Source organism: Mastigoproctus giganteus, unplaced genomic scaffold, assembly GCF_048544385.1.
Source record: "Mastigoproctus giganteus isolate SK-2022 unplaced genomic scaffold, ASM4854438v1 scaffold_16, whole genome shotgun sequence".
NCBI classification, from domain to species: domain Eukaryota; kingdom Metazoa; phylum Arthropoda; class Arachnida; order Uropygi; family Thelyphonidae; genus Mastigoproctus; species Mastigoproctus giganteus.
The window spans coordinates 365,361-380,642 of record NW_028328293.1 but is presented as its reverse complement, the minus strand read 5'-3'; the positions used below and the strand labels follow the sequence as shown (position 1 = coordinate 380,642).

General features: G+C 37.0%; 1 protein-coding gene across 2 annotated transcripts in view; it reads left to right on the top strand.

The window, feature by feature from the left end:
- The window catches only part of LOC150074886 (myeloid leukemia factor 1-like), a 149,590-nt gene that overhangs the window by 97,979 nt on the left and 36,329 nt on the right, over positions 1-15,282 (top strand). For both annotated transcript variants that reach the window (XM_090389425.1, XM_090389424.1), the window contains exon 4: positions 4,639-4,798. In XM_090389425.1, coding sequence (XP_090245551.1) covers positions 4,639-4,798 — 160 coding nt within the window. The remainder of the gene's footprint in view (positions 1-4,638; positions 4,799-15,282) is intronic.

Genomic DNA, 15,282 nt, shown 5'->3' with positions numbered 1-15,282 from the left:
ATGTTGGCAGTGTTAAAAAAAATAATAATAAAAAATAAAAACCCTAGGCACCCTTTTATACTGTTGGTAAAAATTTCACAAAATGTGTCCAATTTTTTCCTAACAAAAGAGAAACAAAAGTTAAAACTGAAGTATTTACCATTGGTAAATATTTCACAATGACACAAAAAATCATTGCGTCCAAATTTGAGTCTTTGACAAGAAATCATAGAGAAATAGTTATGGTAGCTGAAAAATAGCAATATTCATAGTATCCAATCAAATTGGTCAGACAAGATTTTCCTTTAACAAATCCATGCTGTGTCTTCACTATTACTGCAGTCTTGTCTAGATGATCCTGCAGTGCTTCTTTAACCAGTGATTTCATTATTTTCCCTGGAACACAAGTTAAACTAACAGGTCTGTAGTTACTTGTCACCTTTTGAAACCCCTTTGTGAATTGGTGATACATTTGCACACCTCCAGTCCATGGGGACCTCTCCTGAGTCCAAGGAAGCTCTGGTAATTATGGCTAAGGGTTTGCTTACTTCCACTGCTGCCTCCTTTAATATAACTGGATAGTCCCATCCACCAGAGGTACCTCCTTATGTTTAACTTCAACAATTTCTCCTCCACTTTGCTCTCAGTTATTACAAAATCACTTAGCTCCCTGTTAGCATTTGATAAACTTTTGCACTCCCCTCATTGAATGACTCCTCATGTGTGAATGTAGATGCAAAATACTCATTCAGTTTATCAGCTGGTTTGTTGGTTGTTGGGTTTTATTGGCACATTAGCAACTAAGGCTATAATGTGCCTTTATCAGCTACCTGAGCATCAATAACCCATCGATATTAAGTGGTTCAATATGATTCATCTCTTTCCTTCTAGAGTTGACATAAATAAAGAACTCTTTGCTGTTTATATTTGAATCCTTTGCCCAAGATTTCTCGTAATCTGCCTTCGCCTGCCTAACCTCCTTTGTAACTTTGATTACAGACTAGTTTATACCTGCCATAGGCTTTTGTGTCACTGTATGTTTATATGCATCCCATACGTTCTTCTTCTCTGCCATGAGCCTCATTAATTCATCTGACATCCATTTAGGCCTAAACCTTGAACCGTATTTCTTAGTTGGGATGAAAAGCCTAGTAGTCTCCAAAATTAAGTCCTTGAAGGCTTCCTGTTTAGAATTCAACGTTGGTAACATCATCGGTTGATCCCACTGTCTAAAAACTGTCTGAGACCTCTGTAGTCACCTTTACAAAAAGCAAAAGCCCTTCCCTTAGCATTGATGGTAGTTACATCTTTAAGTAATTCCCACATCCGTACATTGTGATCACTGTCACCCGGTGTTCCTTTATCTGCAAATTCTTAATGCATGAATAATCACTGCTGATAATCAGATCAAGAGTATTACTCCCTCTGTTTGCCTCTTGAACATGTTGCTGTAGAAAACAGTCATCTAATAAATCCACAACAGTCTTGCTAGTGTGCGAGTGACCAAACCACAAGTTCCAGCAAATATCTGGAAAGTTAAAATCCCCCCATTATAAGACATTCTGATTTACTGGCCAACTCTATTTCTCTGCACATTTGCTCATTATACTCATCAGATTCATTAGGCCTATAACATACACCTATTCTCATTTTTGCTTTCCCAGTGCTTATTTTACACCAAACAGACTCAACACTACATTGTCCACCAACATTTGGATGCACTTCCTTAGATTTTGTTTCTTAATAACAGCATAACCCCTCCTCCCTTACTTTCCTGTCTGTCCTTCCTGTACACATTGTACTCCCCAAATTCCAACTCTGCACTGCCTAATCTGTGTAACACCACGTCTCTGATATCTCAACAATATCTGCCTTTGATGTCTTGACTAGCACTTCAAACTTATCAAATTTATTAACTATACTCCTAGCATTGCTGTAAATGCAAGTATACATGCACCTGTTCCTACTCCTAGCCACCCACCCTAACATAGCCCATGTATTTACTTGTTCCACTATGACTCCCAGCAGTCCTGGAAATCTCCATTACATTGCTTTCCAGGCTGCTGCTCATTCTAATAGAAGCAATGTAAGAATCACTTTTGCCTCTGCCTGCGGCCACTGTTAACCTTTCAGTCTGTGTATCCCCCTCCACTACACACTAGCAGTTTTCCAACCCATCTAACACTCGATAGCATCAGCAAATATTCCTTCACCCTTTCTATTGTTAAGTGTACCCCATACCTGTAGAAGCAATCTGCCCTGTCAACAAGCACAAATACCTGATCATGTATCAATATTTATTTCGGCTGACATCAGATCAAGCATTTTTGCATTACCTATATTAGACTATCTACTAAAAACGTTCCCCCCCCCCATATCTGATGACGCCTATACCATTTTTATTTTTATTTGCATTTTATTAGTATTTTGATGTATTAATTTTACTTTACAGTTCCGCCACTTTGTATTGGTCTGGTAATTCAGCCCATAATTTTTTTTAATTCATCATAATCTTTAGGATATTAACATTCTTTCACCTTTCACAAATCTACTACACTTCTTTTTCTACTTCCTCACCCGTGTGTCACTTTGTGTAACTTTCATATCCATTTATCCATACTTAATTCAATATATTAATATAACATATATATATATCAAATGGTATAACTAATAATGGCAGCAAAAACAATACTTAGCAGTCTTGTTATCACATGTAGAAAATTTATTGAATTCCTCCATGTCTTATCCTCAGTTCATTCCTCAGTACTTATCTTTCTCATAGTGGCTAAAATAGCACATTAATTGCCTACTCCATGAGCGTTTACTCAGTGAAACTAAAAACACTATTAATATTTTAAGTGAGGATTAAGAAAATTCTGCACACATTTTGCATTGTTAACCCCCCCACCCTCTCCTTAGCAGAGCTCACAGAAATGTGTTCATTACCACCCATTTTCACATTAGAGCCAGAAAAGAATTAACACAATCAGAGGGCGATGCTCAAATGAAAAAGGAACTGCTGAAGTTAAATAATTCTTTATTCAAACCTGTGATTGAGAATAATAAGAGTATCTGGCTGAAAATTTTGTTGATTAATTAATACCAACAATACTGAACCTGTAAAGATACTTCAAACCCAGTTAAATTGAACTGGATATATTTTGGGCTACTTGAATACTGGTTTTTACTATAATGTTGCTTAATTTGGACTGTGGCAGAAAGACATACTCTGTTCTTATTTCACCTACCCTTTTTATGTAATAGAGCCTACTGCTAATAGTCTAACCAGCAACTACTGTCCTTGTGATCCTACCATTCATCCAGGTGCATGTGAGTATTTTTTAATATTAACTGGATTGTGTGCACTTGATGAGTCTCCTGATTTAATTTACTTGAGGCAGTAATTTTTTCCTTCAAGCAATGTTTCATCCATCAAAGTGCTGAAAATTTCTGCTTGGTTTCCTCACTCTCATTGTATCTAACACACACACACACACACACACACACTACAAGTACCGTGAATCATGTCTTTGTGTACATGATTAGAACTTCCTTTAGCTGTTGTTTTCTAAACCAGTGTATGATTACTGCTCTTTTGTTATTTTTGTTAAAAAATTGAATTTAAACTATAGCATTGTTACCTCGGTAATATTTAGTAGCTTTAGTAAAGACAGTTTATCACATGAAGCATTTAATTAGTTTATTGGAATGAGAGGACAATTATTACAATAGACCCATACAGTCCCAACACCAAATAATTGACTATGTTACAGATTTCTATGTTGAAATCAATCTTCAGGCCTGGATTTTTGTTTTAGTGCAAGTCTGACTACCATGGAAGACCTGCTGCAAAATATGCCAAGCTATGCCACCAGAGAAACCCTGTTATACCATACAAACCTATGACTATGTCTTCAGCCCCCCCCCCCCGGGCAAACAGATATCCTGGTTCTATTTTACCTATCCTTTTTATGTAATAGATTTTCCATTTCCCTGACAATAGCCATCAGTAATAACTGCCTCCTGTGATACCAGCATCTACTGCTCTTGTTGACCCTGCCTCGTAGCCAGAAGTAGTTGTAGGTTTGGGTGGTACAACAGGCTCTCTCCAGTGGCATAACTTGGTATCTCCTTCAGCGCAGTTGAGTGTTCTCTGGTAGAGTTGCACATACTGTAAACCAAAAATCCAGGCCGAAGGTGGATTTCAACCTAGAAATCTGAAACATAGGCAGTTTATTTGGTTGTTAGGACTGTTGGGTATATTAAAATAATTGAATTATTTTCACAAATTTAAAACAGGAATATGTCAAAAAAACTACCTTACTTTACAGAAAAATGAACTCCCACCCATTTTCACATCAGAGCCAAAAAAGAGTTAATGCAATCTTGAGGGGAGGAGCTCAAATGAAAACTGCTGAAGTTAAAAAAATAATTCTTTATTCAAACCTGTGATAAAGAACCTCAGTTTTCAACATTCTTCTGATTTAGTGCCAAGACAACAGCCACCACCACATCATGTCTGTAAGTTGCATACATTTTAGACATCACAGCATTGTAATTTACAGATATGATGCTGTGATGACTTAGTTGTTTTGGCACTAATTCAAAACTGCACTTCATTTTTGGTGATGAAATTTAAACAGGTACTTTTCTTTACAGCTTAAAGAAACTAGGAAAGTAGTGCAAGATTCTCAGTCTGGTTTGCAGAAAATGGCTATTGGACATCACCTTGATGAACGTGCGCATGTTATTGAACGATCAAAAAACAGATTTACAGGAGAGGAAGATGAAAACCAAGAGTTCATTAATCTCGAAGAAGGTATGTAGTTTGTTTTTAAATTTTCATCCAACACTGCTTAGTAATTCACTCATTTTTGTAAAGAAGCAAAGTTATGCTATTTATATATTTTAAAAATCTTTTTTTTTTTGCAATAATATGGCAACTACAAGGAGTTTTGCATCAAAAGCTGAATTAAATCTAAAGGATTCAATCGAAATCCTGAGTCTCTAGGCTTCTGGTGTAATTTGTTAAAATATTACATAAATTAGAGATATTCAATTAATAGATGAATTATTACGGTAATTAGACCTACTACATAATATAAAGTAAGTGAAATTATAGAAATTTAGAAACCGTTAACAGCAGATAATGAAAACAGTCCGACTGGACTTCCGGTGATATCATGGTGGTGTAAATCCTGTGTCCTACAATGTTAAACTTGCAATGACATTTTTTTCCTATGCTTTTTGTTAAATGTAAATTGATGAATTCATTCGCATCTAGGTTCTGCAATCTGGAGCATGCTGGTGGAAATGAATTGGTCAGCTGGTGGAGCCTATTTTATAGTTGCTGTGGAGAAAGGGAAAGGCTCTCAGGTTTGAAGTAAAATCCTCCAGTAGCAAATGTTCCAGAAATCATGAGAGCTGATGTAGCTTGTAATCGGTCTTCTTTCTTCAACTTTTGATTTCATAGTTGTATAATTCAGGGCTGCTGTAATGGTGGTAGTGTGGATGTTTGCATGCAAGCCACCTATTTATCCAATATTTGTTGGACTGAATGTGGATGCAGAAGCTGAAGCCCACATCTCTGAGCTATACAGGACAGAGGGATGAATCATCCTATAACATATTTCATGAAAGTTGCAGAGTCTCGAACATGAAGTAGATGTTGCTTTGCCATCCATCTCAATGTACACATTTTAATGGGATGAGTCTCAAAGTGTCTGTGGAACTAGTGCTTTAGTTCAAATATCATGCTTAGATCTGTGTGGTGGTAGAATCTCAGGATTAAAGAACTATTTATCATCACTGGAAGGAAGGTGTGGTTGGTTTGGCTTCAGCGAGAAGATCATCATCGTAGCAGATTTTGAAGGATTTATTTGCATAACAAAGTTTTTAACAAATATTGAGCAAAAGGCAGGAGTTTTAAATAGATGGCTTCAGTGATTTGTTGTTGGTTGGATTTCTGTTAAAATTTTTATATCATCTGCATAGCACAGTATGTCTGATCTGTTAGCAATGAATGGGATAAGGATGGCTGAAAAGAGCAAACCAAAAAGTATGCTCTATGTGGGACTTCAGTGTTATTTTGTGAATGAACATGGACTTACCAGCTTTATGGTGAGGGATTCTATTGGACAGAAGAGATCTTAAGAAAAGAAGTATGTTCCCTTTGATTAGATAATATTTCTCACAGAGGTGGAAGAGGCTAGAGATATTGACTGTGTCAGAGGCAGATTGAACGTTTAGATAAATAACTGTGTGCTCGGAATTTTCTTGGAACACATTTAGCTTTCAGTTTGTTAGAGAAAGGAGGTTTGTTACAGTTGATTACTGCTTTAGTGCATAATGTACTTGAGGAGAGTTTTTTGCGGTAGCATTTGGGTTGTTAAGATTGGGAGTAGTACTTTCTCCATGAGTTTGAGTAGTGCTGAGGCTTTGACAATTGGCCTAAAATAAAATGGTTTATGGTATTTGGTCATACATCTGGTGTGACTGTACACTCTACTGAGCAAGAAAGCATTTTCTTTTTAAATATTAAGGAGGATATGATGAAAGGGCTCGGATACTTAAGAAGGAACTACTGGTGTACCTTATCTTCTCCAGAAGTTGCTGTTATTGGTAGGGTGTTGACAGCATATGAGTTGTTCTCTCAAGATATGAATGTTTATGGGGGGGGGGGTATTTCCACTTCATTCTCCAAATGTAAATTAAACTAATTATTTGCCTTGAGTCTGGTGATGTGCTCAGGCTAAGCTGTAGGGTTAAAGTGGTTTCCCTTTGTTCAGAGTTGTTTAAAGGTAGTTTTTGATGGCCCCCTACTTTTTCTCTACTGAAGACTGCCCTGAAACCACTGTAGTCACCTTTACGAAAGCAAAAACTCTTCCCTTTACCCTTGATGATAGTTACATCTTTAAATAAATCCCACATTAGTACACTGTGATCACTGTCACCTAGTGGTTCCTTTATCTGCAAATTCTTAATACAAAAAAACAATCCTTCAATAAATCCACAAAAGTCTTGCTAGCATGCGAGTGACCAACCTACAAGTTCCAATTAAAATCAATATCTGATTTTATCAATATTTGGAAAAGTTAAAATCCCCCATTATAAGACATTGATTTACTGGCCCACTATTTCTCTGCACAACCGTTCGTTGTACTCATCAGAGTCATTAGGCCTTATAACATACTCCTACTCTCATTTTCCCTTTCCCATTGTTTTTGTCACACCAAATAGACTCGACATTGTGCTGTCCACCCATGTCAACTGGACGCACTTCCTTAGATTTTGTATTTCTTAACTAACAGCATAACCCTTCCTATCCTCTCTATCCTTTCTGTACACATTGTACTCTCCAAATTCCAATTCTGCACTGCTTATATCTGTGTGACAACATGTCTCTGATTTCCTAATAATATCTGCCTTTGGTGCCTTGATCAGTATTCATGTACACCAATGCTATAAGTATGGTAAATAAATTTGATGAATAAATTCATCAAATTTATTTACCATACTTATAGCATTGGTGTACATGAATGTATACATGCAACTGTTCTTACTCACCTAACGCAGCCCATGTATTTACTGTTTCTATGATGACTCCCAGCTACTCTTGAAATCCCCATCAACTTGCTCTCTAGGCTGCTACTCATTACAACAGAAACGGTGCAAGAATCAATTTTGCCTCTATGCCTGCGGCTACTGTTAATCTTATAGTCTGCGAATCCCACCTAGCTAGCAGTTTTCCGACCAACCTAACACTGCCTTGTAGCATCACCAAATATTCTTGCACCCTTTATATTTAAGTGTATCACATCCCTGTAGAAGCAGTCTCTTCTGTTAGTAAGCACAGATCTTGCTGAAAAAAAAGTTTTTACCCTGTGAGCCTTGTACAGTCTCTTCAGGGCCGAATTGATTGACAAGGCTCTCATCACATGCTCCCTTCTATCATGTCTGGGAAGAATTGCAGACTCTTTCTTCAAATTTAACGCTAACTTGCGACTTTTTTTTCAGCATTGACCTGTACTTGTTAAATAATTCTGCAGATCTGTTGCTCTTAAGGTCATTAGTACCAATGTGTACAACAATATCACCTTTTGTAACCTTAAAAGATATCTGCCTACAATGTCATCAACTTTCGCCCCTAGCAGGCATACCCTGTTCCTGTTCCACCTAACCTTTTTGCATAATATATATTCCCCATCACACTGACAATAGTCACCAACAATAACTAGTTTCTGTGAGACTGGCACATTCTGCCTTCGAGATTGCCACTGCATTGCCTGATGCACAAGAGTGAACTCTTCCAAGTTAGGTAGCTGAGAGCTTGATGGGCCCTCATTAATTTCTTCGAATGCATGTACTCTACACCTCAAACTCTCATAGATGCCCATCAGAATGTTGAGTTGGCAACTAATTTCTTCAGTCTCTGCCCAAAGACATCCTCCATGGATAGATCATGTCCTGTTCTAGACAGGTCTTCAAACATTTCTCATTTCGAATATTTTTTTAGACTGTGATGCATTGGAAAATCGCCCCTTTCGGTTCTCCCATGAGCCACAGTACTACTGCTACTTCGTACTCGCTGCTTTGCTGCTCTAGTCTGGGTTATGATTCCGTTTAAGTATAATTTAATTAACAATGAAATTTAATGAGATTGATAAATTTTACTGATTAATTGATAGTGCTATACTAATCTAACAGATTTCTAATACTGTGCTATGTATTTTGCTATTTAGTTTTACATTATGCTATTCAAATCGCTATCTAAATTCAAATAAACAAAGGAGCTTGACTAAAACTATAAAGCTACTTATAAAAAATAATTTAGTGTAACAATTAAGTCAATAAAAGGACTAAATATATATAAAAACTTAGCATTCGCCGGAGCTGCAAAAATCTTGGCCAACATGGTAATAGCCTCTAACCTCCAGTTTATACAGCATCAGCCAAAAAAAAGACATTTCCCATTTCACCCATCCATTCACTCCAAATGTATTATTCTGCTTTGAATTTATTTAAGCTGTCAATTTCTACGACAGATGAAAATTTGTTCCACCAATCAACCACCTGTTGGCTAAAGGCAAATTTCGGCACATCTATTCAACAACTGTCTTTCCTCAATTTGAATTTATGTCCCCTCAGGCAGATTAATCTGGACAACAGGAAGAATCCCATCAGCATTGAGCATGCTCAAACCATTCAAACCTTATACACTTCAATCAGATCACCTCGCAGGTGCCTAGTCTCCAGATACTGTAATTTGCAAAACTTAAAGCCTTCCTTCATAAGAGCTATACTTTGTTTCCATTCACTAATCTTGTTGCCCTTCTCTATACTTTTTCCAGCAGCTCTACATCCTTCCTAAAATGAGGTCTCCAGACCTGTATGCAGTGCTCAAGGTGTGGCCTGACCATTGCCTTATTCAAGAGGATAATCACCTGCTTATCCCTGCTACAAAAATTCCTCTATATCATTGACAAGACACCATGAGCTACTCTTGCAGATTATCTGCACTGCCCAGAAAACTTCATATCTGACTGCACAATGACCCCTAGGTGCTTTTCCTTCTCTACCGCCCTAAGTATAGTACCACACAGTTGATACATTACTCTGCAGTTGCTGCTACCCATATGCAGTACTTTACAATTGTTAATGTTAAACTTCAGTTGCCAGCTGTCTGCACATCTGCTCAACTTTTCTAGATCCTGTTGCAGTAGCATACTGTCATTAACAACCATACTAACCTTTGTATCGTCTGCAAACTTAGACATTAAGCCTGATATGCCTTCATCAATATCATTAATGAATACAGAAAACAAGAATGGACCCAACACTGGACCTTGGGGGACTCCACTAGTCCACGAAGAGCAGTGTCCATTGATTACTGCTGTATTCCTCTTAATGCCACACTGCTCCAATTTGTACAGCAGTCTTCCATGTGCAACAGTATCAAAAGCCTTCCTAAGATCCAAGTATATGATATCAAAATTATTCTTTACTTCCGGTTCCTTTGTGACCACATGGTATCCAATCAAATTTGTCGGACAAGACTTCCCCTTAACAAATTCATGCTGTGTCTGAACTGTAATCGAAGTCCTATCTAGATGATTCTGCAGTGCTTCTTTAACCAGTGCCTCCATTAATTTTATCGGAACAGAAGTTAAACTAACAGGTCTTCAATTACTTGTCTCCCTTTGATCCTCCTTTGTGAATTGGGGTCACATTTGCACATCTTCAGTTCATGGTACCTCCCCTAAGTTCAAGGAAGCTGTCATAATTATGGCTAAGGTTTGCTTACTTCCTTTGCTGTCTCCTTTAATATAACTGAATAGATTCCATCCACCCTGGGTGTTCTTCCTTCCTTATCTTCAACAATTTCTCCTCCACTGTGCTCTGAGTTATTATAAGATTATCTAGCTTACTGCCAGAGTTTTTAATACACTTCTGGCATTCCCCTCCCTGAATAACTTCTCATGTGTAAATATAGATGCAAAATACTCATTCAGTTTGTTAGCTACCTGAGCAGGATCATCAATATCAAGTGGACCAATCCTGTTTCATCCCCTTCCTTCTAGAGTTTACATAAGTAAAGAACTCTTTGCATCCTTTGCCAAAGATTTCTCGTAATCTGCCTTTGCCTGCTTGACCTCCTTTGTGACTTGATTATAGACCAATTTATATCTACCATATTTGTCACCTGTTAATTTTTATGTATCCCATGCATATTTCTTCTCTGCCACATATCCGTTAGTTCAACTGACATCCATTTAGGCCTAAACTTTGAACAATATTTTTTAGTTTGTTTGAAAAGCCTAGTAGCTTCCTTAATTAATTCTTTGAATGCTTCCCATTTAGAATTTGCTGTTGGTAATATCATCAGTTAGTCCCGCTGTATAGAATTTAGAAACTATCTCTGGCCACCGTAGTCACCTTACAAAAGCAAAAACCTTTCCCTTTAGCGCTGATAGTAGTTACCTCTTTGAGTAAATCCCATATCTGCACACTGCAGAGTCTTATTTGTGGAGTCATGGAAAATAGTGTGAGTGTGGGGATTAATGAGCTCTGCCCTTCTAATATTATTAGTGGATTCCTTTATGGTTCAGTGCTCAGCCCCATAACTGTTTTTAGTATTTATTAACAATATTGATGAATGCATGTACAGCAGGCCCCCGTTATAACGCGGTTTGCTTTACGCTGATTCGCTATAACGCTGTTCTTATATTATAACCCGTATCTCACTATAACGCTCTTTTACAGATTACATTTTTGACATATTTAACGAAATCGTTTCATTTGATGGAGTCGATAGCTTGAAAATGAATAGCAAAACAGCATTAAAACGTTTCCCACGCTCAGTGAAATTTTCTCGCACGCTAATTTAATTGCAGTACAGTGACTTGTTACGTAGTTCCGAGATCAACATTTTAAAAAATGATCAAATATATTGCTTGTAATATTTGCGTTATACGCATTTATCCGAAGTCTAGTCATCACTCAGTACAGTATTAGACATCGTGCGTAACGGAAAGTTTACTTGAACATTGTATCATAATTAATTCAACCAACGCGGTTATATTTTTGAAGAGCTAATAATGACCGACAGGAATGAAAAAGCAACAACGTCTGGGCGCAGTACGAAGACTATAAATGTAAGAAAAAGACTGGATTTGAAAATTAAATTAGACGTTTTGAAGCGAATCGATTCCGGTCAACGACAAGCGGATGTGTGCCATAATTTAGGACTTGCAAGTCTAACTGTAAGAACAATTATAAAAAATTAATTTTATCAGCGGGAAAGATAGCTGTTCCACTGCAAGCAACTAGGACTAGGCCGGCTATTAGGATTGAAATGGAAAGACTAATTTTATTGAAGATAATATTCCAATGCAGAAGTCAGTTAAGTTAAATATTAAAAAAAAAAAAAAAAAAAGAGAGAGAGAGAGAGAGAGAGAGAGAGAGAAAGAGATTAGCCAATATGATGATCTGAAGAAAACTCGCCTAAAAAAAAAAAAAATGTGGAACCATTTAAAACTGGTAAGGGCTGGTAGAATATATTTAAAATCCAGGGAGAAGCCGCTAGTGCAGATCAAGGAGCCGAAACTTTCAAAAAAGAACTTATTAAAATTATTGAAGAGGGGTATTGTGTGTCATACTTCTCAACAAGTTTATAACATAGATGAAGCAGGACTTTTGTGGAAACGAATGCCTAAAAGAAGTTTCATATTGAAAGAACAAAAAATATGCCAAATTTCAAAGTGGCGAAGGATCAGTTGACTTTATTGTTGGGTGGTAACGCTGCGAGCCATTTAAAATTAATACCCCTTTTAGTTTATTTGGAAGAGGGCCAAAGTTCAACTCAAAATCCACACATTTTTCATGATTACATTCATCCATTAAATTAAATTCATTATTTTAATTGGAATTTTAAGTTTACTTTTGATACGCAAGTAGTTACCACATAATTATACGTATGTAATGCAAAATATTTTATATGTGCAAATATTTGAATATTAAATATTTTGACCGACATTTGTGCATCTTTTCATTACCGTTTATTGTTGATTAGGAAATATCCTATGGCGCCGACCGCAGCTCACAAATACATATGTTACCTTATGGGAAAGCAGCGCACGCTTAGCGCGGATTCACTTAGCGCTCTGTTTTTCCGGAACGAATGTTAAGCGTTAAGCGGGGGTCACCTGTAATCTGCTTACTGAATGTCTACATTTTGAGATGGCACAAAAGTTGTCAGGCTGATTAAAGACAGAAATTAAGACATACTATTGCAAAAAGACCTAAAAAGAATTAGGCAGTTCAGGTTTAACACTAATAAATGCAATTGGGTAACAGTTAGCCTAGAATAAATGAGTGAAAAACAGTAGACCACACTTGAGGTAGTAGAGAATTAAAGATTTAGAACTTTCTGAACCAGCTCTAACAGACATGAATCTGTTAGAACTGGTTCAGAAAAGAGCAACAAGGTTATCCAGGGACATGAAAGGATACCCCTTACCACAAAAGAGTTCAGTTCTGCAAATTGCAACACTTGTAGTTGCTCAGAAAGTGGGTACCTCTAAGTAGACCTAATTGATCTGTTTAAGGCTTATATTAAATGGGTAGACTAAATGCTGATGGCATTCTTGCTTTTTCTCTGATAACACATGCATAATTAGTTGTAGTAAAATGAATACGGTTATGTACAGGCTAGATTTATGAAAATTTGCTTTCCGTTAGAATGCAAATTTGTGTTGTAATGGATTAGACTATCTGATGTTGCAGAAGTGGGTACTTTAAATAAATTTGTGGAAGGATTAGACAAATTGTTAAGTGGGGGGGTACTGATGAGGGTTTTTTTTTTTTTTTTTTTGCTGATACTGTATTAATTGCACTTGCCACTAAACAAATGTTGTGTGCAGTTTGGTTTCCAGTAGGAAAGCTGTTGAAGTAGGCAGCCATTTGCCTCTTTATAAGGCACTCATAAAGGGGACGGGAACACACGGAAAATAGTGTGTGGGGATTAATGAGCTCTGCCCTTCTAATATTATTAGTGGACTGTGTACAGTTAGTCTTGAGTATCACTGCTTAGACAGTTCTATGCAGCGCCAAGACCAAATTTGACCCCAATTTCGCATTCGTTGAGCCATGGCCAGTCAGCATGAAGATTTCATAAGTGCCTATTGTAAATCACACTTAAGAGTCAAATGTGATCCAAGTATGAATTTATTGATAATAGTTCCTTTTTCTTCCTAGTTTCCATCTTATCAGTCATTTCTGTATGAAGTATTCTCATTTTCTTTTCTTTTTTTGTTTTATGTCATTCGCCAGATCTGATGTGATATACCGTTATTTGAATAGGTCTGAGTCAATGTAGGAGGAAACTAAGGTCAAGTGGAAGCCTTTACCTGCAGTGCAGAGTTGAATGTTGTTCTGCATGTGGGAGTCACTATCTGTAATATTTGGCATTGTATGGTGGCTAGTTGGTCCTTCAATGTTGACCTGTGGTTACTTTTTATAGCCATATGTCAGCCATGTAGATAACAATGCGTAGAGCACACGTTTATGTAAGAGGGTAAGACTGTTTCCTTTTATTCCCCAGTTGTTCTTCTTTTAATTATGTTGGATACATTTTTTTTTTTTTTCCCTTTCAGTTAGGTATGTGATGTGCAGCATGAATGTGACCAAGGTGACACCCAGATACTATGGAGCCCATTTAACTGTATTTCATTATGGAAACTTGATTTTTCAAAATTGAAAATTGTTTTCGTCACTCCAGATTTTCTCTTCCACAAGTACCCAGTACCTTTGTAGAGGAAAATAAAAATAAACCTTCAGAATCTGTTATCCTCCCCACTCAAGTGAATGTCCAGAAAACTTTGCGTTCTTGTTAACATTCCAAGAACATTCAAAGTGTTTGGTGTGGGCAACACCTCATGATTATCACTATGGTCATTTTCTTGTACTGTAGGCTTTTAATGTCCACATTGTTATTATTGTTTAAATTGATGCTGTAACAATATAGTCACTACTGCAATGTAACCATTGAACGTGATTACTGCCAACACACTCAGATAGAAGGATACATGGCTGAAGGTATTACGTTCTGAAGAAGTATTCATATTTTCTTCTATAAAAGCACTGGGTGCTGATGGAAGAGAGAATATGGAGCGACAAACAATTTTCATTGTTTCTGTGCTTACGGCAGCATGCAAGTGAAGGGAGTCCAACAGTGTCAAAGCTCAAAAATCCTGTTTTAAGTCATTGCTACACATGAATTTCTGCAACAGTAATATTGATACTGAACTTCAGATTTTTAATTATACCCTGGTCTTGGATTGCAGTGTTGCTTTTGGCACCAGGTGGCAAAAATATCAAATTGATAGAAAGGTTCTCCACTTTCAAATAGGTAGGACTGTTATCAATAATCAAAGTGACTCTATGCTTCTTGTATAAAAAGCACTTATGCAGTACCTTTATCCAATCCATGAAAAAGCTTGCAATTTGACAAGCTTTTTCACAGTAATTAATTTCTTAACAGCATAGATTTAAAATTTTTTTTTTATCACAAATGGAGACAACTTTTCAGAAGATCTTATTACCATCACAGTGATAAGCTCTTTTGACTCCCCACCCACAAATCACTTTTAAATGCCGAAGTTTTATCTGGAAAGGTGGGAGGGGGGGATATGCTTTATCTGCATCCAGTCTGATGCCATGTAATTAGAAACCTCCTGCTATTTGCTATGAACATTCTTAATATCTATGTTATTCCCCTACTTGGCCCATTTCATCCATTCCTAG